This window comes from Lepidothrix coronata, unplaced genomic scaffold (assembly GCF_001604755.1).
Source record: "Lepidothrix coronata isolate B3197 unplaced genomic scaffold, Lepidothrix_coronata-1.0 Scaffold90, whole genome shotgun sequence".
NCBI classification, from domain to species: Eukaryota; Metazoa; Chordata; class Aves; order Passeriformes; family Pipridae; genus Lepidothrix; species Lepidothrix coronata.
Genome location: NW_016690270.1, coordinates 1,388,451 through 1,413,728, shown reverse-complemented (window position 1 = coordinate 1,413,728; position 25,278 = coordinate 1,388,451). Strand labels below are relative to the sequence as shown.

The 25,278-nt window shown below is 48.1% G+C and overlaps 2 protein-coding genes across 4 annotated transcripts; one reads left to right on the top strand and one right to left on the bottom strand.

Moving 5' to 3' along the window:
• Nucleotides 1-583: 583 nt before the first annotated feature.
• On the bottom strand, nt 584-14,904 carry LOC108500429 (E3 ubiquitin-protein ligase RBBP6-like). Of its 2 annotated transcripts, none has more exons than XM_017821338.1 (11): nt 14,616-14,904; nt 12,854-12,953; nt 11,176-11,212; nt 9,891-9,935; nt 8,050-8,138; nt 7,836-7,932; nt 6,305-6,447; nt 5,265-5,443; nt 3,270-3,373; nt 2,789-2,829; nt 584-887 (listed from the first exon to the last, which is right to left on the bottom strand). In XM_017821338.1, exons 1-11 carry the CDS (start codon nt 14,779-14,781, stop codon nt 659-661), a joined length of 1,230 nt encoding a protein of 409 aa, XP_017676827.1. In that variant the 5' UTR covers nt 14,782-14,904; the 3' UTR covers nt 584-658. The 2 variants fall into 2 exon arrangements, with proteins under 2 accessions (XP_017676827.1, XP_017676828.1); XM_017821339.1 differs by having other exon boundaries at nt 6,305-6,444.
• A 4,451-nt stretch (nt 14,905-19,355) lies between these two features.
• Nucleotides 19,356-25,278, top strand: LOC108500431 (sperm-associated antigen 4 protein-like). Of its 2 annotated transcripts, none has more exons than XM_017821341.1 (12): nt 19,356-19,579; nt 19,977-20,044; nt 20,272-20,356; nt 20,788-20,852; nt 21,412-21,458; nt 21,657-21,697; nt 21,930-21,981; nt 22,275-22,344; nt 22,741-22,853; nt 23,807-23,974; nt 24,318-24,407; nt 25,071-25,278. In XM_017821341.1, exons 1-12 carry the CDS (start codon nt 19,479-19,481, stop codon nt 25,215-25,217), a joined length of 1,047 nt encoding a protein of 348 aa, XP_017676830.1. In that variant the 5' UTR covers nt 19,356-19,478; the 3' UTR covers nt 25,218-25,278. The 2 variants fall into 2 exon arrangements, with proteins under 2 accessions (XP_017676830.1, XP_017676831.1); XM_017821342.1 differs by having other exon boundaries at nt 23,823-23,974; nt 25,071-25,183.

Sequence of the window (25,278 nt, the reverse complement as noted above, 5' to 3'; positions counted from 1 at the left end):
TCTTCTTCCCCCCACTTAATACACTGAGCATGATGTCCTGTGGGCTGGAATATCCCTTTGGTCCTTTTGGGCCATCTGTCCTGGCTCTGTCTCCTCCCAACCTCCCGTGCACCCCCAGCCCCCTCGCCAGTATGAAAGGCAGAAAAGGCCTTGGCTCTCTGTGATCACTGCTCAGCAATAACAAAAACATCTCCATTATCATCCCTGTGTTCAGCACAAATCCGAAACACAGCCCCATGCCAGCCCCTGGGAAGGACATTAACTCTGCCCCAGCCAAACCCAGCCCAGACACCATTTGCTCTTTCATCAGACATGCCAATATGAGAGACTCCTGCAACTCACCTGTGACACATCTCCTGGGGTTTATTTCTTTTACAACTATTGCCTCTTTTTACTTTTACCTTTCAAGATTTGTTCTTATTTTCTTGGGCTGTTTGATGCACACAGAATGAGAAAGAAAACCCATGTCAAAGGCAGCCACCTGAGGTAGTGGCCAACCAAGTTAATGTCCAGTGACCTGCCCTGGCTTGTGATATACAGCACATGTAAATAAAACCACACTAAATCAGGGTTTTTTCTGGCCTATATTGTTTATTGTTCAGAAATGCTTTACAAGGGATAGTAGGAAGATGAATTAAGAACATAAGGTTCTTAATGGCTACTCCTTCTTCACCTCCTTCACGGGAGGTTCCGTTCGAGGACGTTTTCCATGTCGGTGTCCACTTTGTCTTGGGAAGCTCGAGCTGGTTTGGTTGAATTGTCTTTGTACAGTCACTTTTGCTTTCCTCTTCCTCTTACCATTTCTTGTTCTGCGTTTGAAAATCACAGAATCTGCTTTCACAGGCTCACCTCTCACACCCGGAGACCTTGGCCGTGAGTGGAGTTTTCTGTGTGGGGGTGAAACAAAACAAAACAGAGCAAAACAAAAAAAAAAGGAACTTAATTTGAAACAGTCACTCCTCTCTGTTGTTTTCCACCCAAATTTGGTTTGGGTTTTTATTTCTTTCCCCTCCTCACGTGGTTATGTCAAAGCTTGTTTCAGCTTGCTGCCAACGATGGCATCATTGACTGCTGCCCCTGGAAGAACTTGGTAGTGTAAAAGTTTCTGCTGATGAGGTAGAACAGCTGCTGCTCTGGGAGTGCAAACCCACCCAGGAAAGGTCAGGTTATCTCCACTCTCTTGTGTCACTTGAACTGCCAGAGCCATGGGTGGATTTAAGGGGGTGACACTGGCCTCTGCTGGTACAGAATGCACACAGCTGGCACTCCTCTGCACTTACATGCAGCTGGAATCGTTTTTGTTGCAGGAAGAAGCAAAAAGAGCAAGTCTGAATGGCTGTAGTGTAGTACCAGCCACGGAGAAAGCACGGTTCAGCCTGAAGAGCAGAGCTCCGTTTTAAAATGCCACCTCAGCCTGAATTCACTCCTCATCTGTCAGTTTGTACAGGATGACAAGTGCTGGCACTGCAGCTGACACAGAGGGTTGTTCTGTTGGCCAGATGTCTGAGAAACCTCTGGCACTGCCCTCTGCTCTAACCAAGGCCAGTGACCACACTGGAGAAAAGTCATTTCTGAAAGCTTCTAAACTCGGCCTCTGGGAAGGTGACTCAGTGCCATGACTCCGGGAGAGACTCTGACAGCACCACCCACAGACACCTGTAATACAGCCTCCTGCCCAAGTGATTTTGGGAGATAAGAAACATCAGGTTTTCTTTTCTAAAGAAACCCCAACAAGTGTGTCCCTGTTTGTTACTCTCTGCCCTGATTTTAAAGAGGAAGGTGAATGGAGGGGTATCACAGTGGCAAGAGTTTCGTGTTCTCAACTTTCTCATTTTTCTCCAGCTGCCTGTTCCCTCGAGACTCCCCTCATTTCCAGATCCTCATCCCTGCCTGCCACATCCTCCCCCTGGCAGTTCCCTCAGGCTTCTCTCTTTTCACACTCAGCTTTGTGACTGTGGGGGAGGCTGCCCGTGCTCCAGAGAGACTCCCCTGTGCCCAGGGCTCCTCTGCCCTCCTGGATTCACCCAGCACCTCACACTCCACAGCCTGAGCAGATATTAACTTATCTGCTCTCAAACTCCTTTTGATTCTCCCACAGAGGTCCCTGTGCTGTTGGCTCAGGATGATGGATTTGGCCTGTTCTTGTCCCTCAGGTGCTATTTTCTTGCTTACTGAATCTGAGATTTTTAGACCGTCTGTGGGATGGATTCTGGGTTTTGTTTTAATTTCTCTATAAGATTTTACAAACACAGTGCACCCTTACAGTCCATTTCTAGCAAATATACCAAAAGGAAGGACTAAGTAAATAAAACAGACTCCTCCCTCTCCAGCTGAGAAAGCAGCCTGGCTCTTTGAGATGACTAAATTGAAGGTGTTCAAAATGGGCATAAAATAACAGCCTTGACTTTTCCAGTAATTTGCTCAATCAGAATCAATTAAGTCGTTAAAGAAAGAATGTTGGAGACTGATTTCTATTGGGAAATTAATTTCTTCAGCCTTCTTTAGTCAGGAATCGAAAGGGCAGCTTTCCACCTCATCCTTTAACTATATTTATTTTTTATATGTACTTATGGTTTCCCCAAAAAGAGCTCAGAGTCCTCTTTTCAGTCACATGCTGGAGTTTTATTTTAAATAATCTGACTGTAAGCACAGATCCCCTTTGTGAAAGCCCACCCAAATTAAGCCATTTAAAAATTAATTACCACTTTTATTCCCCACAACTACCTGTGCATACTTATTTCATTATCATTCACAAGTTCAAAATATTGCGTTTCTGTGGAATACTTACAGTTCCCAGGTCGGTTTGGCACTTTGGAAGTCATTCCCAGCCTAGAGGCAGAAGAACATTTACAAACAGGTGCCATGAATCTTCGGTAGACTCATGAACAAAAGCCTCCCCAGAGGAGAATTGCTTGTGTGCTGCTGTAACTGCTGTCAGCCCAAAAGTAATTCGATGGCAGATGTAGGAACACATCCCACAAAACACTGTGAGCAGTGAGTGGTAACCCAGAGCACCTGTATTTAAAGTGTTAACTTTAAACCAGACTGGGAAGTGAGGGGACCACGTTCAACAAAAGTGTGGTCTGGGTTTGCCAGACCATGTCTAAAAAGCTGTTTGCTTCTGTAATGCCAGAAAATGTGTTTGAGATACAAATTAAGCCTTATTCAGTTTAGCCCTGCTGAAGGAGATGTAAATTAATATTTATTTCCCTTTCTGCTTTTTACAAATGGGTTTTCTTACAAAGAGTTTAAATAAAAGTCTTTGTTACCTGGCCTAGGAGCTGGTTGGCATTTAAAGAATCAGCAGAAACACCTGTCTGGTGGCATGTTGGGGAGGTGTGTCCCTCTGATTCCAGCAATGCTGTTCTAATACCTGTGTATAATTAGAGCAATCAAACCAGGTTTTAGCCAAACAAAAGAAATTTTGGGGGTTCTCACCAATTGTAAAAACATGTACAAGATTAAGGGGTGAATATGGACTTGAAAATGGGTCAATATGGTGTTGAACTGGGAACATGAGGCTCTAAATGTTCAGCAATGGAAGCAGTTTCTAATATGCCACAAATAACCCTGCAGTTCTGACATTTAACTGTGGTGGCATCTGAAGATGTCGAGGCTGTGCCTCCACTCTCCTGTCTCACAGTGACAGTTTGGGTCAGTCCTGCCTCGACCACGGGCAAACCCATCTGTGGGATTGTTTTTGCTCAAGGACCTGGGTCCACTTGGTGGACAGTGCAGAGGGACAGGGAGACACGACGTGACCCTCAGTGGGACTTGATTTCTGGGAGAGAACAGTCTGTAATGTTGGACTGTGTGATGTTGGCTGCTGAACGACACTGCCCCTGTGTCCACTCCCATGGACAAAGAGCAGGGACTGCTCCAGATACACCAGCCATGGGCTCCTGATGCACTTTAGAACCATCAGCCCGCCCTCCTGCCCTGGCAGACATCTGGGATGGATAGAACCCACAGCCATGGGCTGAATGAACTCCACAGGCACCTTGGAGGGCTGGCCACTGACCACGGAAACAACATGACCCAGGTGGTTTAGAATGAGGGCTGGATAACATCCAGGAGGGGCATGGCCAGGGCCCTGGGGTTAATCTGTGCCACCTCACACCGTGCACAAGGTGCTGCCTTAAGATCCACAAGTATATAGATTTTAATGTAGCTTTTAGCACTTTTTAGTAAATTTAGGACAGAGCTTTTAACTAAATACTTTTGTACCAAATTCCAAAATACTGCTTACGTTTCTAGTCAAGGATTTCAGTAAACAGAGATCTTTAGCAAGCTAAAGGACATCCAGTCTGTAGAGAGTGTACAAGGACAAGATATAACCAGTGCATTCGTTGATATAACTTTAGTCAAAGCTATTCAGAAGGCCCAGAATCCTCAAAATTGTTCTAAGCAGGACAGAACATCGTGAGGAAGAGGAAGATGGAGGAAGACAGAGGAAGGTAGAGGAAGGTAGAGGAAGGTAGAGGAAGATAGAGGAAGGTAGAAGACCACCCACCCAATTCAGGGAGGTGGGCCTGAGGGAGTGCCTGAGGAAGGTCCTGGAGGATGAACAATTTTATGGATGGGTGAATCCCATTGGATATGATAATTAGTGTCACAGAACTGTAGAAGCTATCCTTGTGTGCTTGTGCAAAAATGTATTTTATGCACCTTAAGGCGCTTCAATTAAAGACCAGCTCTCTACCTTTCTATACTAAAATTGTCCAGAGAATTTTTCTTTGATTTTAGCCAACAAAGAGATGGGGGGGAGACCCTTCCAGTCAGGGCAGTGGCACAGAGAGTGGTCAGGGTAGCACCAGGCTCTGCATGGGGATCATTTGCCTACTTTGTACACTCTGCTATTTAATATTGTTGCTGCTACTGTTTGTTTCTTAGTTCATTGCTGTTCCTAGTAAATTGTTCTTGTCTCAGTCCGTGATCTTTACCTTTTGTGCCTCCAGTTCTCCTCTCCATCCTGCTGCAGGGGGAGAGGGATGAGGATGGGGAGTGAGCAAGTTTGGAGAGTTTCAGTGGGAACACTAAATTGGGGAACACCACACCTAAATCACAGCAAAGGGAAAAATGCTTCCTGGTTTTTTTCTTTGCTTTTTTTTTTATCTCTTTGCATGAGACAAGTCCTTTCCTATTCAGGGTAGACTGAGGTATTAATTAGAACTGGTAACACAGTCATTTTGTCCCATCCAGTTTCCGCTCTCAGAAGATCAGGTGTGATGTTCTGAATTTACAAATGTGGGGTTAACACTTACAATTATCACAGTAACTTCTTCCACAGCAGGGAATTACAGCTGCATCAGTCATTATCTCTCTACAAATGACACATAACAGCTTATCTGGAATGGGAGCTGGGGAGGAGGAGGAGGAGGAAGAAGTTGGCTCCTCTTGTAAAAGGGGAGGCTTTTCCTTCTTTTCTCTGGCATAAGCTTCCCTGAAGGGGGGTGGGGAGAGGGGAAGGAAAAAGCCAAAAGTTAAAGGTGTATAAAGGAAAACTTTTCCATGCTTTGGGTTTTATCAAGGGAAAATAAAAGATGGAATTCTTCTCAGTCCACTTTAACCCCCTAAACTGCAGGCATTTAGTTTAATCTGCTTTTTTGTAGCTTTAATACGAGAAGGGGGAGGGCGAAACAATTTCCCTTCTGCAAAACTCTCCCATCGTTGCATCAACTAAAAAATGAGCTCAGAGTGGAAAAGTAACTTTTTGACAGCTAGAAATGAGATGAAATGAATTCCACCTTCCCTTTGCTAAAGGGTAAATTACAGACTCATGATAAAGCTGGTCTCTGGGTAAATACATTTTATAAATAGAAGAAGTTTGTGTTAAAGCTTCTACCAAAGGAGATTCGAGACAGACAAACAGAAGGGCTTAAAATGCATTAGCACACACATAATGACAGATCAGAGATTCATAGAATGTTTTGTGTTGGAAGGGACCTTGGAGACCATTTAGTTCCCCCTGCCATGGGCAGGGACACCTTCCACCAGCCCAGGTTGCTCCAAGCCCCATCCAACCTGGCCTTGGACACTTCCAGGGATGGGGCAGCCACAGCTTCTCTGGGCAACCTGTGCCAGGGCTTCAGCACCCTGCCAGGGAAGAATTCCTTCCCAATATCCCACCTAACCCTGCCCTCTGTTGGTTTAAAACCACTGTCCTTGTTCTGTCCCTATCTGCCCCTATAAAAAGTCCTTCTCCCTCCTTTTTGCTGCCACTGTGGTGACATTGGCACTCAGATGTTTCCACGTGGTTTCCCCTTGTTCCCTTCCGGATCAGCCCAATGAATTCCATACTTACACATTAATAATGGGTATGGCATACTTTCCCTTGGAGGTTATCATTATTCCCTTTGCATTGGGGTCCTTCACCTCCACCATGAAACTCGCTGGAATCCCTGAGCTCCTTTTAATCCTGGGAACACCCTCGACGTTTTTGTTCTGCTGAGAAAAGAAATGCAGACGTAGCTGATCCAAAAAACCCACACTTAGAATGATGTCTCAATGATTCTTTGAAGTGGCAAAACCTTTAATCCTCTCCTTCTACCTAACATAGGGGCTGCTCCATCAAAATACTTATTTCCCAGAGTCAATATGGGAATAATCATGGATATAGAATGAATTTGCCAGGATGTTCCAGAGGCTGAAGCAGTGTTTTGAACTCAGTTGACATCTTTGGACTTAATTTCAGGTGAAATACCCCTTGGACTTAATTTCAGGTGAAATACCCCTTGGCTCAGAGAAGGGACACAAACCCACCCCTCCTCCAGGGCTCTGAATCAGTCACTGGGGAAAACTTCTATTCCCCATCTGCAGCTGAGGCTGAATTCATCCCCCAGGCACTCACATTTAAACATTAAAGGGTATGAATGCTCAGCCAGAGCCTTGTGCAATGGAAACACACAAATATTCAATAGGTGGGGTCAACAGAAACATTGTGTTTTTAAACAGAATACCAAATACCATGAATTGTCATTGAAAAGAGTTTAAACCATCAAAATTTTCAGAATATTTATAAATATATATATATTTCAATATATAAAAATATGTGTCTCTCACAGGGAGAGATCTACAGGCATATTTAATGCCTATGACCTAAGAAAAAGGAAATTTTGCATTGATAACTTCAGGTGTCCCTTGAATTTTGAAGCGTGTTACAACATTGGCACATAACCTTTGTATTTCACCCCAAGAGTGTTGGATCCCAAAATATAATATCTGCAGAGAGAGATTTGAGTGACCTTTGCAAAAAGCCATGGGCTACAGAAGCTGGGAAAACCCCTCTTCATTGACCTCATCCCTGTGGGTTTTTCCTGCCTTCTCCAGCAGAATGTGAGGAGACTCTTTGCATGATGTTATCACATGCCCTGCCCAAGCCAGAGTCAGCACCCTGATCTCACCAAACCTGTGCAGAAGACCTTTTGTGCTTTCTCTCTCCCTTTGTGTTCCCTTAATCCTTGCATTCTGTAAACCCAAATACCTTTTTTCCCCTGTGATTCCCCCAAGATAAAAATGGGTTTTCCCCTATGATGTATGTGTAAACCCCCAGATTTATTAACCTGGGTTTTCCCCTTACGTCATCCCCTGAAAACCCCTATTTGTAACAATTGTAATAGTTACAACCCTCTGCTGAATATGTAGACCCTAAACCCTTTCAATATGAACTTTTAAGTCCAATAAAGCATTGCAGTTTCTTGCCCCCAAGCTGGGATCATCTCAGCATTACTGACCTCCACACAAGAGAAACGACCCTTCATGTGTTTGTTGCATAATTGCCAAGGTAAAAAAATTATAAAATCTGCATTAAGCCCAGAATTTCTCCCCAGTCTTACCCCTGTGTTTGGGCACTTCTTCTTACAGTGACCCTGTTGTCCGCATTTGAAGCAAGTATTGGGTGGTGGCAGTGGTCCCAAGGGTACCTTCAGGTAACTGCAGGTTTTGGGGGCAAAGAAAAATGAAAAGTCTTGCACGTGTCTCCCTTTTCAAAACCTCTCTGCGATTCTTCCGTCGCCTTCGACGACCAGATTTGCCACGATCCACACTTACTTGCTGGGGTCGTAGTAAGAGCAGGACTGCATCATCATGACTTTGATCTTTTCCTCTTCAGGAGCGTTGGTCTCAGCCAGGCTGGGGCTCTGCACAGCAGGGAAGGGTTGGACACACTCCTTAGGAACAAGTTTGAGCCCCCACAGCCAGAGATGACCCCACTCACACCAGCCCTGGGAAGAGCAGCCCAGTGCCGGCTGTGGTTGGATCAAAACAGCTGCTTATACAAAACAGAGCTGTCCTGAGGGTCTTCTGGGGAGTCCTTGCACCATTCCACGATGTTTCTAAGCCTGGGAACCCACTTGGAAAGAGCAGCCTGGGGCACTGAGAGCCTCGGGCCCTGTTTGTACCTGGCAGCAAGTCTTGGGTAACCAGCCCAATTTGCTTCCAAGGGGACTGAAGGTGTGTGTTGAAAAAGTTGTACAATCCAGTATTTTTAAAACTGATTTTTAAGCTCCAGACTATTGGAAGAAGGTCTCTGCTGCACTTGTAATTGGGGAAGATGGGTGCAAGCAGCACTGTTTACATTTTGCAGCATTAAGAGGACACCCCATTGCAGAGGCAGGGCAGCTGGTTTTGCTTGCTGAAATTCAGCTTCAGACACAGAAGCACTAAAAGGAAACAAGCTTTTCATAGTTGCTCAGCAAACCCGAGATTCTTTTCAGCAGCCTGACCATGGTGTGCTGCAGGCAGTCCAACTGCACAGCCCCCAGCTTCTTCCTATTCAGTCATTTAACTGCAGAAAGCACAATTTGCAATTTTTTGCAGTCAAGATGGTCTTTTTCACATCCACCTTGTGATAGGAACCCTCTGCACAACCAGGTCTTCAAATTATTGAAGCCAGCTGATTTTTTTTCTAAGTTTTTTCTAAGTTATTACACACTAGTCCAGATACAAGCAGGGCCTAAGGGAGTGAATGAGTGGTTTGGACCTTCAAGCACCCAACCACTCAGGGCTTTGCTTTTATTCACAGAACAAACCAAGAAGGGCCAACAGTTTATTTTGTGGTTGTTTCATGGACAGTGTTTTCTCCAAATAACATAACCCAGACTGACATCTATGAAACAACTTCCATTAACATTTAAAAAAAGTTATAGACACTTGAGTAATTTGTTTGAATCGAAATGGTTTACAAAACACATCCAAGCCCCCCAAAACTACTACTAGAATAGACCAAAATTCAAATATGGCATTTGGTGCAGAGTAATAATAGAACAGAAAATGTTTCAGAGCACGTTGCCCCCGTGCTGAGCCAGTCTGCAAACCATCACCAGAGTAAAACTTCACATGAGTTTACAGAGCCAAAAACACCTTTAAGGACAGCACTAGTGAAGACCAATTTCTTTGGGTGGCTGCCTTCCAAACTGATTTTTATTTTTTCCTTCTGGCCAATGTACATAGTGTGATTTCTGCAGTGGAGGAGGGAAGACATTACCAGTGGGAAGAGATTTCTTTTTTTAGGAAATGAATTCCAGCCTTTATTATCAGAAGAAAGGACTTGCTGCTGTGTTAGTTTTCAGCACAAAAGTAATGAAATGAAATAGTAAACAGCTGCTGAAGTGCTTCTTCTTTGTGTCTTGAAGGTGAGTGATACTGCAGCATTATGTTGGGGCTGACAAGGTGCTCCCCTTCTATCTTCCCAAACTGGGAACTTCTCCCAGGATAGCACTCAAACATACATACATTTTAAACTTAAAATACTTAAAATAAATACTTAAAATTGCTAAAAATAAAGTTTTGTTCTCATTACAACAGTTATCCAGCTATAGAACACAGTGTAAGATTTAAAATTATGAAGCAAAGATATTTTTTCTTTTAGTATTTGAGAATAATATCTCTACCTCAACGAGCTGGGCCAGAGGAAGAGGTACAGAAGGGTCAGCAATCTGTTCAAAAAAATTAAACACATATTCAAGTTCTACAACCAAAACATGGCAATAGTTAACCCCCACAGTGGTCTGAAAGTCTGCACTACAGCCTCTGCCACTGAAAAAGGCCTTTCCATCCTAGTGCCACAGGTGTTTCTTCAAAACAAAGTCCAGCCTCCTGACAGGTTAGGAAAGCCTCTGAAAAGAAGCTGAAAGAAGCAAACCTGCCTGAGATCAACTTATTGCTCAGAACATCTCAGAGAGGGACCCTTGTCAAATGCTCACAACTGTGCAGAAGTCGAAGGGTAAGAAAGATGTCAATTTTCAGCTAAAAAGGATATAAAGACCACTGAAGTCTATTTGATAAGGAAACATCACTACAGGAAACTTATTCTCAGTGCAATTAATGCCTCATCACCTATAAATGCGGGTGGAGAAGCCTTTCTGAGCACAGTGGAGCTGTTTGTCAGGATCAGGCACAGGCATAGCAGCCCTGAAACGTGACCTCTGCCCTCCTGGCAATCAGTTCAGAGGTGCCAAACTCACCAGATCCCACAGAATCCAAAGGAAAACACCAGCTCTGAGCATCAACCATTACTGTAACGCACCACTTCGTCTGGAAAAAACCCCAGCTGCTCAAACTATTGCAGTAAAGGTGTTTGCCATGAGAGAGCAGCCTACAAAACCAGAGGAGACTGGTTTCATGTCTTTTATTAGACCACAGGCCACATTACCCACATTGGTCTGAGAAGTGTGAGAATTCAGTATTATTCTCCTTGCTATCAGACCAAAGACAGTTTTTTCCTGATGATGAATAGATGGCCCTCTATTTTTAATCCATTGCAGCCATACATGACCCAGACTGACATCTATGAAACAGTTTCCATTAACATTTAAAACAAGAAGTTATAGACACTTGAGTAATTTGTTTGAATCGAAATGGTTTACAAAACACATCCAAGCCCCCCAAAACCACTACTAGAATAGACCAAAATCCCTCCCTGATGCCAACTGGAACATCTGGCAGGAATGCAGTCCCCAGGTCTGGTTAGGACTGGGCTGCAGTGCTCTTGGGGAACTGTGCAAATGGTGGCTTGGCTCAGGTTTTACTGAAAAAAACCCTGCTGAGTCAAATCAGCTGCATTTACAACATATACTAAATTTGACTGGAAAATACATCAACGCTTGGAAAATTAGTACAAGGGTTTGTATTAATTGTTTAGAATTAAGTGTAGAAAAAGGTTGTGGGTTTACATACTGCTTTTGGTGTTCCCTTCGCTGGATTTTTTTGACATCTAGAAGAAGAAATAAAGGTGATCAGAACTTAAAGTAAAGCACTCACACCCAGCACAAAGCAGTGAAACCAGACCCTAAAACCAAAACCATGTTTGTGAGCACAACCCTGAGGCGCCAAGAGTCACTGGGCAGTGCCTGAAAGCACTGAAGCAATGACAGGGCAGGGCCACACATAAATTCAGGGGGTTTTGCTTGGATATGCTTCGTGGGGACCAGGATGCTGCTGTCCTGTTTCTTTGGGACACACTGTAACTCCTCAGGGTACTTTATTTATTGAGAATCAACACCAGAAAGACATGGCAAAGTTGTCAGCTGATAATATCTCCTCACTGTGGGCAGGGGCACCTCTTTCAGAAGGATGGTGCTGATGGAGCTGAACCAGAACTGGTGTGAAGGAACACAGAAAGGACAGCAATAGTCCTGTAGTCAGGATTGCATTTGAATATCTGTAATTCTAACCAGTACCTCTGATTCTCTGTCCAGAATTAAAACTTGGAACACAGGGATCAGCTCAGGGTGCTGTCCTGGTTTTGGCCAGGACAGGGTTTGTTTTTTGAAGAAACCAGGAGGGGCTGTGGCCAGGGCCCAGAGGTTATTCTGTCCCCCCTCAGGTCATTGCCAGGGCAGGGAGAAGGGACTCTATTCCAGGGAGAAGGGGTTCCATCCAGCTGAGCAAACGTGGTGTCCAGTATTGTCTATTATCTGGTTTTTTTTCCTATGTGAATCATTACTTTTCTTACACCTTTTGCTATTAATATTGTTGCTGTTGCTGTTCATTTTCTTATCTCGCTGCTCTTTCCTGTAAATTGTTCTTATCTCAACCTGTGATCTTTGCCTTTTGTTCCTCCCGTTGGAGTGGGGAGGGGGTGTTAGTGGGAGTACTGAATTGGAAAATATCATTCCTAAACCCCAACAGGTACAAACAGACACAGAAAGATAACCTGTAACATTTGGTAACATGCTAAATTGTTTTTGTGAATTTCAGTATTGGAAAGGATTAACTATTCCTTCATTGCACTCACACAAAAGCCAGTGCAGTTTAGGGTACGGTTCTTTTTCTCTTGCCTGAAATGAACACTGTCTTTAGGAAACTAAAAGGAATTAATTATGGATGAATATCCTTGTTTGCACAGGTCACCAGCTGGCAACCCTTGGTGTTTTATCTACAGCTGGTATGGGTGTGAGAATACCTGCCATACCCTGCAGGGACTCCTGCAGGAGGTCTGTCCCTTCCCCAAGTGCAGGAAAGAGTCAAACACTGATAATCAGACCCTTCTGAAAGGGGAACAAACTTTACCCTACAAGGCATAGCTGTCTTTACTATAAAAGCAATAAAGGCATTCACATAGAATACAGAATCTCTCCATGTAGAGGGAACAGGATCTGTGACTTGGCTCTCAGCAAAATCAACCCCAAGAACAAACCCAATGGAATCATCTTAAGAGTCAGCATTGCTGGAGTTTGAACTCCATGTCCCAGCAGGCCAAAAAATCTGCTGCCTTTGGGGCAGATACATTAAAATCTACTGCATAACAACACAAAATAACTGCAGCTTTAACATGTACAGTCTGAATTGTCCATTAAAAAAGCTCACAGACCGACACCCCTCACAAGGGATCCAGTGCTTCATGGGTACTCACTTAGCTTCTGCTCTGCTGGCAGCTGTGCCAGCTCCTGCAGGGACTCTCCTCACGATCACCGAGGAATTCTTCAGGATCAGGGCATTGGCATCGGTGTATTCTCAAAAAAAAACACAAGAAAAAAACCCCATGAGAATGGAGATTCATGGGAATGGGTATTAAGATCCCTTTAGGGATCTGAAAGCAAAAGTTCAGATGCAACATCGTGCTTTGATTGTCTCAACACACAAACAGAACCTTTGAAGAAATCTTCAGGTTTGATAATCAAACCAAAGTAACAAAATCTTTCTCTCTTTTTTTTTTTTTTTTTAAATAGTTTGAATGCCAACAGCAAAATGCTCTCCAAGGTCACTAAAGGACAGTTGCTAATTCAGGAGGTTCTTTCCTGATCTGGCTTGAGTTGCTTTTGCTTCTGCTAGGCTACAGACCCAGCAGATCTTTGGAGAAAACTGAGCCACAGCAGTCTCCCTGAAGTCAGATTAGCTTATCTGCAACCAAACAGGCACATGGCTGAAGTCTGAAACCTCTGCATTGTCTCTTTAATGGCTTTAGCAATTCACCTGCACTGCTGGTGCTCGGGACTGACAGACCACAGCTGTTCATTTCCACTGCTTTCAGCTTGCTCTGCCAGATTCAGAGAAATCTGCCCAGTTTGCTTTAATGTCATAGAAACACAGAATCACAGAATGCTTTGGGTCAAAAGGGATCTTAAAGATCATCTCGTTCCTCCCCCCAGCCATGGGCAGGGACAGCTTCCACTAGCCCAGGTTGCTTCAAATCCAACCTGGCCTTGGACACTTCCAGGGATGGAGAAGCCACAGCTTCTCTGGGCAACCTGTGTCAGGGCCTCCCCACCCTCCCAGGGAAGAATTCCTTCCCAATGTCTCATCTAACCCTGCCCTCTGTGAGTTGAAAACCATTGCCCCTTGTCCTGTCACTATCTGGCTGTATTAACAAGTGCCTCTCCCTCTGCCCCTCCTGGCAATCAGTTTAGGAATGTCAAACTCACCAGATCCCATGGAATCCAAAGAAAAAACCAGTTCTAAACATCAACCATTATTGTAACACACCACTTCATCTGGAAACAATCCCAGCTGTTAAAACTATTGCAGTAAAGGTGTTTGCCATGACAGAGCAGCCTATAAAACTTGAGATGGGAAAACCCTGCTTTTAATACGCCCTCTTGAGATACTGGGTCACTGCTTTGATGTGTCCCCACAGCCTTCTCCGTGCTGAAATATCCTCCCACATTTCATCATCATTTTACCTTGAGAAATTCCGGAAAACAAAAAAATTTATCATCACTCGATGTTGCACATCAATGTGCAAGGTGGGGGTTGGTCTCTTCTCCCAGGCAGGAATCAGTAAGACAAGAGAGAATGGTCTTAAGCTGTGCCAGGGGAGGTTTAGGTTGGATATTAGGAAGAATTTCTTTCCAGAGAGGGTGCTCAGCCATTGGAAGGGGCTGCCCAGGGAAGTGGTGGATTCTCCGTCCCTGGAGGTTTTTAAGAAGAGACTGGATGTGGCATCAGTGCCATGGGCTGGGAACCACAGCAGGGTTGGATCAAGGGTTGGACTTGATGATCTCGGAGGTCCCTTCCAACCCAGCTGATTCCATGATTCTCTGAATCCCATGTTTGGGTTTACCACCCTGCTCAACCCCTGGAGTCACTTGCACTCCCAGAGTCACGCACACCCCAGGCTGGATGGGCCCCAGGGTGACTGTGGGGGGACCAGACACGTGCCCACCATCCCCAGGTACCTTCATTGGTCTGGGCATTGAGGATCTGCAGGTCACTGTTGGCCTCCTTCAGCTTCTTGCAGGCCATGATGCGGTGCTTGAGCTCGCCCAGGGCGATGCTGGGGCCGGGGAAGGTGACCACGTCCGAGCTCAGCAGGGAGGAGAACTTGTAGTGGACGTGTGACATGGCCCTGCAGCCACACACACACACACAGAGCCAGGAGTGACCCCTCGCTGGGGGACGGGGACACTGCCTCAGTGTTCCACCGAGGGAGTTTGGGGACACAAACCCAGGGCACAGGAGAACACCCCCCACCCCACACTGTGACCTCACGTGACCAAGGGCACTGTGGAAAAATCATAGAGGCATGGAGCCCCAGAATGGTGTGGGTTAGAGGGGACCTTACAGATCACCCAGGTCCACCCCCTGCCATTGGGGGACACCTTCCACTAGCCCAGGTTGCTCCAAGCCCTGTCCAACCTGGCCTTGGACACTTCCAGGGATGGGGCAGCCACAGTTTCTCTGGGCAACCTGTGCCAGGGCCTCCCCACCCTCACAGGGAAGCATTTTTTTCTTAATATCTAATCTAACCCTGCCCTCGATGTCAGTTTAAAACCATTTCCCCTTGTCCTGCCAAAATCTGCCTGTATTTAAAGTCCCTCTCCAGCCTTTTTATAAGCCCCCTTTAGGCACTGGAAGACCACAGTGAGTCCTTCTCTTCTCCACGTTTAACAGACCCAGCTCTCTCCTGACATGGCTCCCCTATGACCTGTTAGGGTGTAAGGCAAGGACAACTGAACCTGGCTGTAGAGCTGAGTGGGCAACAGCTTCCCTGTGCAACTGTGCAACATTCCCAGTGCTTTCCTGCTTCTGCATGAGAGGAAAATGGTCTGGGCAAAAGAGCTTTTTAGTGAAGCAAAGGGTGAAAAAAAAGACATTTGCTAGAAAAGCCAATATCTGATAGAGGTGCAATTTATTTTTTGTTTGTTTGTTTGTTTGTTTTTAGAAAGAAGCTTCATTCTGCACCCAGGTGAAAGTTAGCTGGGACTGATACCTGCTGGCCTTCATCTGCTTGGTTCTTCCTCAGTTTTTTCTCTTCTCTGACTGAAAAACTGCAAGGCTGACCAAGCCAGCCAGCCCAATCCTAACAGGGTGTGCCATTCCCAAATAGAGAGGTGCAAGCTTCATCCATAGTAAAGGCTGTTGAGAAAGTCATGAATCATCTCCCATTCTGCAAGTCAAATTCTTGACTATTTTCTCACTCCTGTTGGTAGAACTGTAAATTACTTTAAAATAGCACTTAAAATTTGTAATTTTTTGTACCAGCAAGTTCTTTGTGCTGTTAAGAGAAAGGTTGTGCACTATAGACATATGACTATGTTTCCCTATACAGATGTTGTCTTCCCTCAGATGGAGTTCTGTTGTCATTTGAAAGCTTAGTGGAAGGATTTTTGCTTTTATCATGATCCATGTCAGCCCTCTGCTACAGCTGCAGCATCAGGATTCAAGTTGTTTAAGCACTAAATTAAATTTTCACTTTCCATGTAGCTGTCATTTTTTCCAGTCCTCTTAATTCTTATCTTTAAATAAACAGTTCAAATATTTGCTCACTTGAGGTTAAAACAGTGCTATCTATCCTTGTCCTGTTGAGATAAGCTACTTGTTTGAAAGGCAGAAAGTTGAGATGACCAAGAAAATATTTAGAAGAAGGAGGCCTACAAGAGAGCTGGAGAGGGACTTTGGACAAGGGCCTGGAGTGACTGGACAAGGGGGAATAGATTTTAGCTGAAAGAGGGTAGATTTAGATTGGATATTAGGAAGAAATTCTTCCCTGTGAGGCCCTGGCACAGGTTGGCCAGAGAAGCTGTGGCTGCCCCATCCCTGGAAGTGTCCAAGGCCAGGTTGGACAGGGTTTGGAGAAACCTGGGCTAGTGGAAGGTGTCCCTGCCATGAAATGAAATGGGCTTTAAGGTCCCTTCCAACTCAAACCATTCTGGGATTTTAGTCTATGTTCTTCAGCTGCCCAAAGCTGAGGAAGGGGAAAAGGAAAGGGAAGCACTAAAGAGCTGCTGCATAAGCAGGATAAGGGAGGGCAAGAAAGATCCTTGCAATGAGGTTCAGAGTGGATCTCCTCGCTTTCTAAACTCCTTACAAAGCCTAGGTTCAGCTAGGTCTGACCTTAGCCTCAGACTTTGACAGTGGTGGTGGCCCATTTCCAGGGGAGAGTCACTGCTATGCAGTCCACCTGCACTTCAGGGATAGCCCAAACCAGGCTTATCCTGATGGTAATACTGATAGAGTGAAGTAGTTGGCTGCTAGTCAGTAGGGCAGAGAAGATAAATGTGTTTGTTTTAGCTTTGTTTTCTTCTGTACTTTGGTTATCTTGCATAATTTGGGGCTTTGAAACCACCTTTCAAAATATTTTTCCGAGGCACCTTTGTTTCCTTGTACCTGAGCCAGGAGCTTTCCAGCTTGCAAGTCCACCCCAGGGCACGGGGCCTGCTGCTCCTCAGCCAGTCTGATCCACAGTGGGGCTGAGGATCAAGTGTATCCATAAGAGGCACAGCAGTGATATTTGCAGAACTGCCTTGGGGCCCCAGTTGCCATCTCTGTATGTCACTGGTTGTGTTCCTATCTTTGCAAATTTTTTTTTTCAATAAGCAAGAGAGTTTTATTCTGATAACAAAACTCAACATTGGCACATGACTGGTTTCCAAGCAGTGACTGGATTTACTGAGCAGACAGGTGGGAGGAGAAGTGACAGCCCTTATCAGCACTAGACAAAGGACTTGGGTTTCCACCCAAGTTTTTGCATCCTGTCTTCAGTTATGCCAGACTCTGGTGCATATATGAGCATATTTTGTTGGATATGCAGGCAGAAATGCCAGGTGGGTCTGTTCCAGCTACTGTGGTTGTGCTTGGCAAAGCCTGGTCCTCTCACTTGCTCACCATGGGTTTATTAGAAGGCCTGAAGCTGGGTGAGGAGCACTCCTTGCTTGCCACCTCACCTTCCTGCACATCTCCCTTGCTTGCCAATCAGGCCTTTTGCTTCCCTTACAGCAGCACCACGTGGTCTATCTGTAGGTTTCTGCTCAGAAATCCCAGGATTTGTTGTCTTGTCCAAAACCTGGCTTCTCTGCCAGTTTTCCCCTTGCTGCTGCTCTGTACATCAGTGTGGGACCAGAGCCAGTGTGAGTCAGTGTGGAGGGTACCAGGGGCTGTCCTTCACCCTCTGTCAGCACAGTCCCTTTTAGAGCAGGTTGTGGTGACCTGCAAGGGAAAGGGATGCAACAGAGGCCGTGTCCTTGTGGTTTCCTTCTCTTGGAGAACAAACAGGATCTCACATGTGATGCCAGGTCTGCGTGGGGTGGTATTGCCCAGGCTGTAAATCAGAAGTGAAAAGCCTCTCAATGCAGCTGAGATTGAGGCAGGATGAGGAAAAGGAGAAGAAATGAGATGTTGAGGATGTTTTATTAGGGCAGGAAATGGGACAATGAGACACATGCAATGGCACTATCTGGGTATCCTCTCTCTCTGGTAATTATTTTGAGGCCATGATCACACCTACTCTGGCAGGAGTTGGAAGTCCTGGAGATAATAAATTTCCCAAAACTTGGGAGTGCAATGGGACCAACTGGGCAGAGGAAACAAGCTCAATACTTCTGTCCAGCAAAGGCAATGGTATTAACCTTTTATAGGTAACAGAAATTGATAGAAAAGATATGGTTGTTCCAACCACAGAATCACCTCTAGTTAACTCACTGGGCACCAAAAATCTGTCTTTTACCCACAAAGCTGTAAGAAACTGTGCTTCACACCTTCCAGGGCTTGTGGTTCCTTTACCATAAGGTGACCAGGCCCCAGTACAGGGCCTCAGGGGCAGCAGGAAGGCTCGTCCTCCCTCCCTGTGCCCACTTGTGGGCCTGGCAGTGCTGGTGGTGCTGAGGCTGAGACATAATAATCCCCAGAGTTCTGAGATGTGTGGCCCTTCCAGTCCAAACCATTCCATGATTCCATTATCATTCTATGATTCCTGGCCCTCTGCGAGCATCATTTGCTTTTTTGTACATAACTTTACTCAGCACTGGTGAGGCCACACCTGGAGTGCTGTTCTGGGCCCAGTTCTGGCCCCTCAGCTCAGGAAGGACATGGAGGTGCTGGAGCAGGTCCAGAGAAGAGCAACAAGGCTGGGGAAGGGACTGGAGCACAAGTCCTATGAGGAGAGGCTGAGGGAGCTGGGGGGGCTCAGCCTGGAGAAGAGGAGGCTCAGGGGAGACCTCCTGACTCTCTGCAACTCCCTGACAGGAGAGGGGAGCCGGGGGGGGTTGGTCTCTTTTCCCAGGCAATGAACAGCAAGACAAGAGGGCTCAGTCTTCAGCTGTGCCAGGGGAGGTTTAAGTTGGATATTAGAAAGAATTCCTTTGCAGAGAGGGTGCTCAGCCATTGGAATGGGCTGCCCAGGGAGGGGGTGGATTCTCCGTCCCTGGAGATTTTTAAAAAGAGACTGGATGTGGCATCAGTGCCATGGGCTGGGAACCACAGCGGGGTTGGATCAAGGGTTGGACTTGATGATCTCAGAGGTCCCTTCCAACCCAGCTGATTCTATGATTCTGTGAACTTGCTCGTTAGATGGTGGGCTCAGCCCAACCCTAAGACAGTCCCACCAGCACTGCATCTGAGGGACAGAACCCACAGTCTCCCTGTGGCTGTCGCCCTGGGCACCCCCGTGGTGGCAGCAGAGCCACCACTGCTGTGAGGTCAGAGCTGTGTGCCCGCACAGCCCTGTGGCACAGGGACAGAACCCACGGCTGCCCCGGGGCTGCTGCACTGGGCAGACCCCGCTGAAGGGGCCGAGGACGCAGAGCTGAGCACAGAGCCTGGAGATGGCGAGAAAGGCTCCCCCCAGGAGACGTCGTGGGTCTGCCAGACGCTGCCTGGGCTGTGAGGACGAGGTGGCAGAGGTAACTGTGGAGTTGAGAAGCAGGTACGAGGTCGGCTGCTCCTGCCCGGGGTGTTGGGTTGGGGCGGTAGGATGGATGTGGCACAACGAGGTCAGTGGGGTTGGAGCAGCACAGGGAAGCTGACAGATCAGCCCTGTGGCATGCAAAGTCTTCCTTCTGTGGGAATAGGTCTAGGCCAAAAGCCTGGCTCACTCTGTGTGGGGAAGGGAAGGGTTTGGAGACCACCAGCACCCAGGGAAGAGGTGGGGGTGCCATGGTGGGGAGAGCAGCCTGTGCTCCCTCTCTGAACAGCCACTGAGAGGTGCCTGCCAAGGGGCAGGTTTGGGTCAGGGGCCAGTGAGAAGGAAGACACAGGGTGAGAATTGGGCTGTGCTGCTGGAGGGGACTGCTGTTACCAGCTTGTTTCTCTTCTCCTGGAAGCTGTGCAGATGCTCCACTCACTGCAGCTCTGGTGAACCTTCATCTGGAAAGGGTCAAAGAAATTGCAAGTAAGCTCCTCACTGACACTTGCTGTGACATCCTCTGGGGTGAACTGGGAGAGCTGTGCTGTGCCAGAGCTCCAGCCCAGTGTCACTAGTGGCAGGAGAGGTGCAGGATGCTGCACTTTTCACCCCATGGAGGGATGTGTAGGGCCCAGTGCCCATGTCTGGCTCAGCATCCTACAGACAAGACCTTAAGAGACAGGCACAATTTTTCTATGGTTTCTTTGGCCCAGGGATGTTCCTGAGGCAGATTTGTCAACTGGCAGATGACCTTGTCTTCCTGGGGAGAAATCGTCTGAGCCCATACGTCCTCAAGGCGTACGTACTGCATGTTTCTGCTGTGGCCAGGGGGCAGGAGGGGGATGTCTGAGGGCCAGTGCAAGCAGAGGGGAGAACCGATGGTGTTCCTCAGCCAGCAGCCCGGGGCTCTCACCTGGGCGCTGAATCTTGGGTGCTGTTGTGCTGCAGCCACTCTCAGGAAGCACCAAGAGCAAACCCCCTTGGCAGCGTCACTGGCACGCCAGAGCCAGAGCCCCCAGCTTTGGCTGTGTAGGACAAACTGCCACGCAGCCAGGCATTTGGGGCAGAGCCAGGTGCCTGCAGGGGACTTTCCCCGCTCTGGCAAGACATTGTGCAGGTCTGGGAAAGCTCTGGGAGCAAAGCCAGGCAAGACTCCTGTGCTTCCCTGCTGTGAAGGGGGTTGCCCAAGACTTGGCTCATTGACAGCCCCAGGACTCCCTCTCTTTCAGGCAAAAGATGGTCCAGCAGAAGAAGAGCTTTAAAGTCTATGCCTTGTTGCTCTCAGTGTATCTTGGTGAGTTTTCATGAGCAAACAGCTGAGAACAAAGGCCTGGCTGTGCTGGATGCCAGCTCTCCTTTGGGGTCATTGTGTGTGGAAACTCCTGTGGCCCAAGTGCTTCCTGAGTGTGTCCTTGACTGGGACTGACATTCACATCACCAGTAAGACTTCCCAGGTAGTCTCATGGCCACTCTACTGCTCTGGCCTGGACTGAAGGGCTTGCAAGGCTGCAAGAGAAGGGTGGAGGTATTTCCAAGGCTGAACTGGGGATGCTCAGAGGGAAGGGGCTGTGCAGGGGGATGGATGAGGGGGCACCTCTCCTAGCCCATGCAGCCTGGTGCTCGCTGCAGTGAGGGGGAGCAGGGAGCAGCTCTGGGGCACTGAGCACACCTGAAGACCGAGCTGTGATGTCTGCTGAAGCCTGGGCTGATAACCCCAGTCACAGGCACCCCCCCTTCCACACCCTCAGCTAACCTGCTGCCTGACTCCCAGGGCAGCAGGGAGGAGACAATGGTCCCTCAGGGTTCGCTGCCAATCCTGTCCAGTAACAGTTCCTTCGTGGTGTGAATTGCAGCTGGAGTTTTCTGCGGGACCTCCCTGCTGACAAAGGGACTGATGCAGGTTGGTGACTCTTGTGGGATGGGCACCTCCGGCAAGAGAGGGTTGCTGATGGTGGCTGGATAAACCTCGGGCTCTTCTGCTTCCACGCAGTGTGACCCAAAGAAGCAGCAGATTGTGCTGTGTCTTCCTAGGGAAATCTTCCCAGGAAGCCTTGTGGCTCCGGCGGTGGATGTTCTAATGGATAGTTTTCCCTTGCAGGAGCTGACAAGTGTATTTCCAGCAGGCTTGAAGACCTTCTGGTAAGAGATGTTTCCTGAACTGGGTCTGTGTAGATGTGTTAGCTGACCTTGCTCATTTTCCAAACAAAAAAGGCTCCAGTACTTCCCTCCTGCCTTTGCCTTTTGCTCAACTGTGGGATGGAGGGAAGCACTGGAGCAGCAGGGAAAGCACACGAGTGTCTCCTCGCTGACCTCAGGTGCTTCACCAAGGGGATGGGCTGCTCTGACAAGATCTGCTTTTCTGTTCCTGCAGGAATTCAGACACGTTGACTGAAACCCAAAGGTTGCAGCTTCTGCTGGAGGAGGTCGGTCAGCTGAGGGTGGAGATCAGTAGTGGGAAGAAAGTGACCCTGCATTTTGGGGAAAGAGGCTTGGCTGGGCAGAACTGCCAAGGCAGCACTCCTTGGGGTTGTTGGTGGGCTCAGGCTGTTGTGGCCACGGGTGCTGTTGCTCAGTCCTCGTGGCTCACATCAGCACAGTCTCACAGCTCTGGGGCACAGCTTGCCCTGCATGTCTGACACCCAGCTCTGCCTCCGTGGGCACTGGTGGCCGTGCTGAACTGTCCACTGACGTGGTCCTTTTCCGTGTTTGCTCACAGCTTTCCCAAGAATTGACCAGGATGACTTTGGAATCCTATGTCAAGACTGACTGGGCCCTGAAGAGCTCTGGTAGGGACACAAGCAGCCTGGTCTCCTTGCCCTGTGCTTGTCCGTGTCCTGTGCTTGTCCTCCATAAGGGTGACTCTGGGGTTGGCCCCCCACATTCCTGTGCTGATGGCACAGGGATGACAGATGTTCCTGTGCTGGGTAGGGGCTCTCCTCCTCTCTGCTGCACTTGGAAGGGGAATGACTGGGTTGTTCTTTGCTGCCTCCCAGCACTCTAAGGCCTGTGGGAGAAGCAGTCAGCAGGCATGTGGCTGCTGTCATTGCCCCATTCAGCTGGGCACCTCCACTGGTGGGGAGATGAGGACATGGAGCTGGACAGTGGCATCAGAAATGGTGTCTGAGCACCAGGCCCTCTCAGTCTGTAACCTCTTGCAGCCATCTGCTCTCCCTTCCTTACAGGAGCCACCATTGACACTCAGAGAACTTCCCAGACCTACGACTGCAGAGAGAGTTGGGTCTGCAGGATTTTATACTTCTTCTGGACTGCCAACCCTCCTGATACTATTCTGCAGGTATCTCAGCAGAAATCATCAGTGCCAGTTTCCTTCCTTCCTGTGAAGCTGGGGACTGTTCTCAGGGGCTGCTCAAGCCACAGTGTAGATCAGGTTCCTCAAAGCAAAGCTGGAAGGCAGGGCTGGGCTTGCTGGGAAGCAGCAGTTCCCCTTCAGAGGGGAGTGGAGCTGAACTGAGCTGTACCTGCATGCTGCCCACAGTCCTCAGCCACAGCTGGGTGAAAGGCTTTCCTTCTTCCTGGTGACCTTGTGTTATGGTTTAGCTAAATTTCTTCATACCATCATGTGGTTTTGGAGAAGTGCAGGGCACCACCACCTTCCCCCCACCACAAGGTGGGGAGCAGGGAGGGAGGAGGAGTCCCACTGGAAAAACACTGCGAGAACTTAGGAGAATAAAGCTGCTGGCAGGATGGGAACTTGCTCTCTTTGGTTCCTGGGACTGCACCCCCAGCTTTTCTGTTATTGTTCGGTTGTTGTTTTGTTCTCTGTCTTTAGTAAAATTCTTATTCATTTTCATGCTCCACTTGAACGCCTCATAATTTAAAAAAAATTCATAATTTGTGGGGAGGGGTTTCATTCCATCAGAGGCCCTGCCTCCTGGGACACATTGTCAATAAACCAAGACACCCTGTTTCCACACTCATCCCTAAGAGCCACTTTTCACAGATGGGTGGTGAGAACAGGGGGGATGCCCCACAGAGACCCTGGGCAGAGGTGTTTCTGCTTGGCCCCGATTAGGCTGGTTTCATAATCAGTATTCTCTGTCCTGTCATGCTGATTCCCCCTTTGGCTGGCAGGGAAGGCCTTCTACTTCTGTCCATTTCCTCACACGTGCCTTATTTTGAGGCTGAAATAGAGCCCACAGACACGCCAGCCCCAACACTTCAAACCACGTGGGCAGTTGTGTTGGCCCCAACCTCTCACACTTCACTGCTCTCGCATTCTGGTTGCAGCCAAATGTTTCCCCAGGAAGCTGCTGGGCTTTCAGTGGCCATCAGGGCCAGGTGGTCATCAAGTTGCCAGCACGAGTCCACCCTACTGCCATCACAGTGCAGCACATCACCAAAGACGTCTCTCCAAGCGGGACCGTCATCAGTGCCCCCAAAGACATCGCTGCCTTTGTAAGTCTGCTGGGCACTCCTGGTGGAGTGCTGGGCACTCCTGGTGGAGTTCTGGGCCTGGGGGGAAGCCAGGACAGGGTCTTGCTTGCTTTTGTGTGTCCTCTGAGCTTTGTGTCCGGCTCTCTCCTGAGCACTGCAGTGCCCAAGTGCAACACTTCAAGGGCTCAAGAGGTTCATCCTTCTTAAGACTTGTTCTGGCTAAGCACCTAAGGGTTCTTGACCGAGCCTGAGCTCTACCCTAACCAGTCCTAGACTACTGTAGAGCCCCAGGAAAGGCTGGGTAGGTAGGTTTCCTCTTTGTTGGGATGGGTCTGAGCTGCTCTCCTCATGCTTTGCCCCCGAGGGAGTGGATGCAGACGGAGAAGAGGAATCTCTCCTGGGGACATTCACCTACAACGTGGAAAAAGAGCCCATGCAGACTTTCCCTCTGAAGGTACACTCCATGCACGGGGGACAGATGCCAGGGAGCAAAAAGGGTTTACCTGCAAGTGCATGGCAGGAAGGGTGGGAAGGTTTCCTCCCTGGGCAGAGGGTCATGGACCACTTGACAGAGACCTGGAGGGGCTTGGAGGGCTGAGTTGCCAGATGCACATGCAGCCACTCCACCCAAGCAATGACCTCGTGCCGTGGAGAAATGGGGATGAGTGGTGGCACAAGCTGTCAGGCATCACTGTTGCTCCACCCTGTGACCTGCTGACAAGGGGGACAGTGTCCTCCCAGCACAGCATGCCCCTTCTCTGCCACTGCTCTCAGCCTGCCAGGAGGAAGGCAGGCAGAGGGGACGGCAGGAGCTCAGTGGGGTCACACACCAGCTGCACTGGAGCACCTCCCCAGCCCCTCTGACAGCACAGAGCAAGGGGCAGAGGGAAGGGAGATGCAGCCCCAGCCAGGCTGGCATGCAGAGGATGATGCCAAGTGCCTTCCCTTGTCCCCAGCCTCCCCAGGAGCCCTGGCACCAGCAGCAAGCCTCAGATGTCCCCTTTTTCTCCCACCCACTTTTGGGAGCTTGCTCCTGAGCAGGAAGAGGGCTGCCAGGCTGCTGATTCCATGGTGATTTCACTGTGGCTTTTAATGCTCCCATTTTTGCTCTTCACAGGATGTGCTGCCTCCCAGAGCCTTTTCATATGTCAAAATTCTTGTGAAGAGCAACTGGGGAAACCCGTGGTACACCTGCATTTACCGAGTGCAGGTTCATGGAAGGATGGAAACCCAGGAAGCCTCAGCCAAGATCCAAGATGAATAAGGAAGAAAATGCAAAAGAAGAAAGGGCAGGGGGTGTGAGGGACTGAAAAAAAGTTATTAAA

Coding starts and splice junctions, on each gene's coding strand:
- LOC108500431 (XM_017821341.1), top strand. CDS start 19,479: ATGGCGAGAAAGGCTCCCCCCAGGAGACGTCGTGGGTCTGCCAGACGC. Junction 20,357..20,787: donor AGCCCATACGTCCTCAAGGC/GTACGTACTGCA, acceptor CCTCTCTTTCAG/GCAAAAGATGGTCCAGCAGA. Junction 20,853..21,411: donor GTTGCTCTCAGTGTATCTTG/GTGAGTTTTCAT, acceptor TGTGAATTGCAG/CTGGAGTTTTCTGCGGGACC.
- LOC108500429 (XM_017821338.1), bottom strand. CDS start 14,781: ATGTCACACGTCCACTACAAGTTCTCCTCCCTGCTGAGCTCGGACGTG. Junction 9,936..11,175: donor CGAAGGGAACACCAAAAGCA/GTATGTAAACCC, acceptor TTTTTTGAACAG/ATTGCTGACCCTTCTGTACC. Junction 6,448..7,835: donor AGAAGTGCCCAAACACAGGG/GTAAGACTGGGG, acceptor TTCTTTTCTCAG/CAGAACAAAAACGTCGAGGG.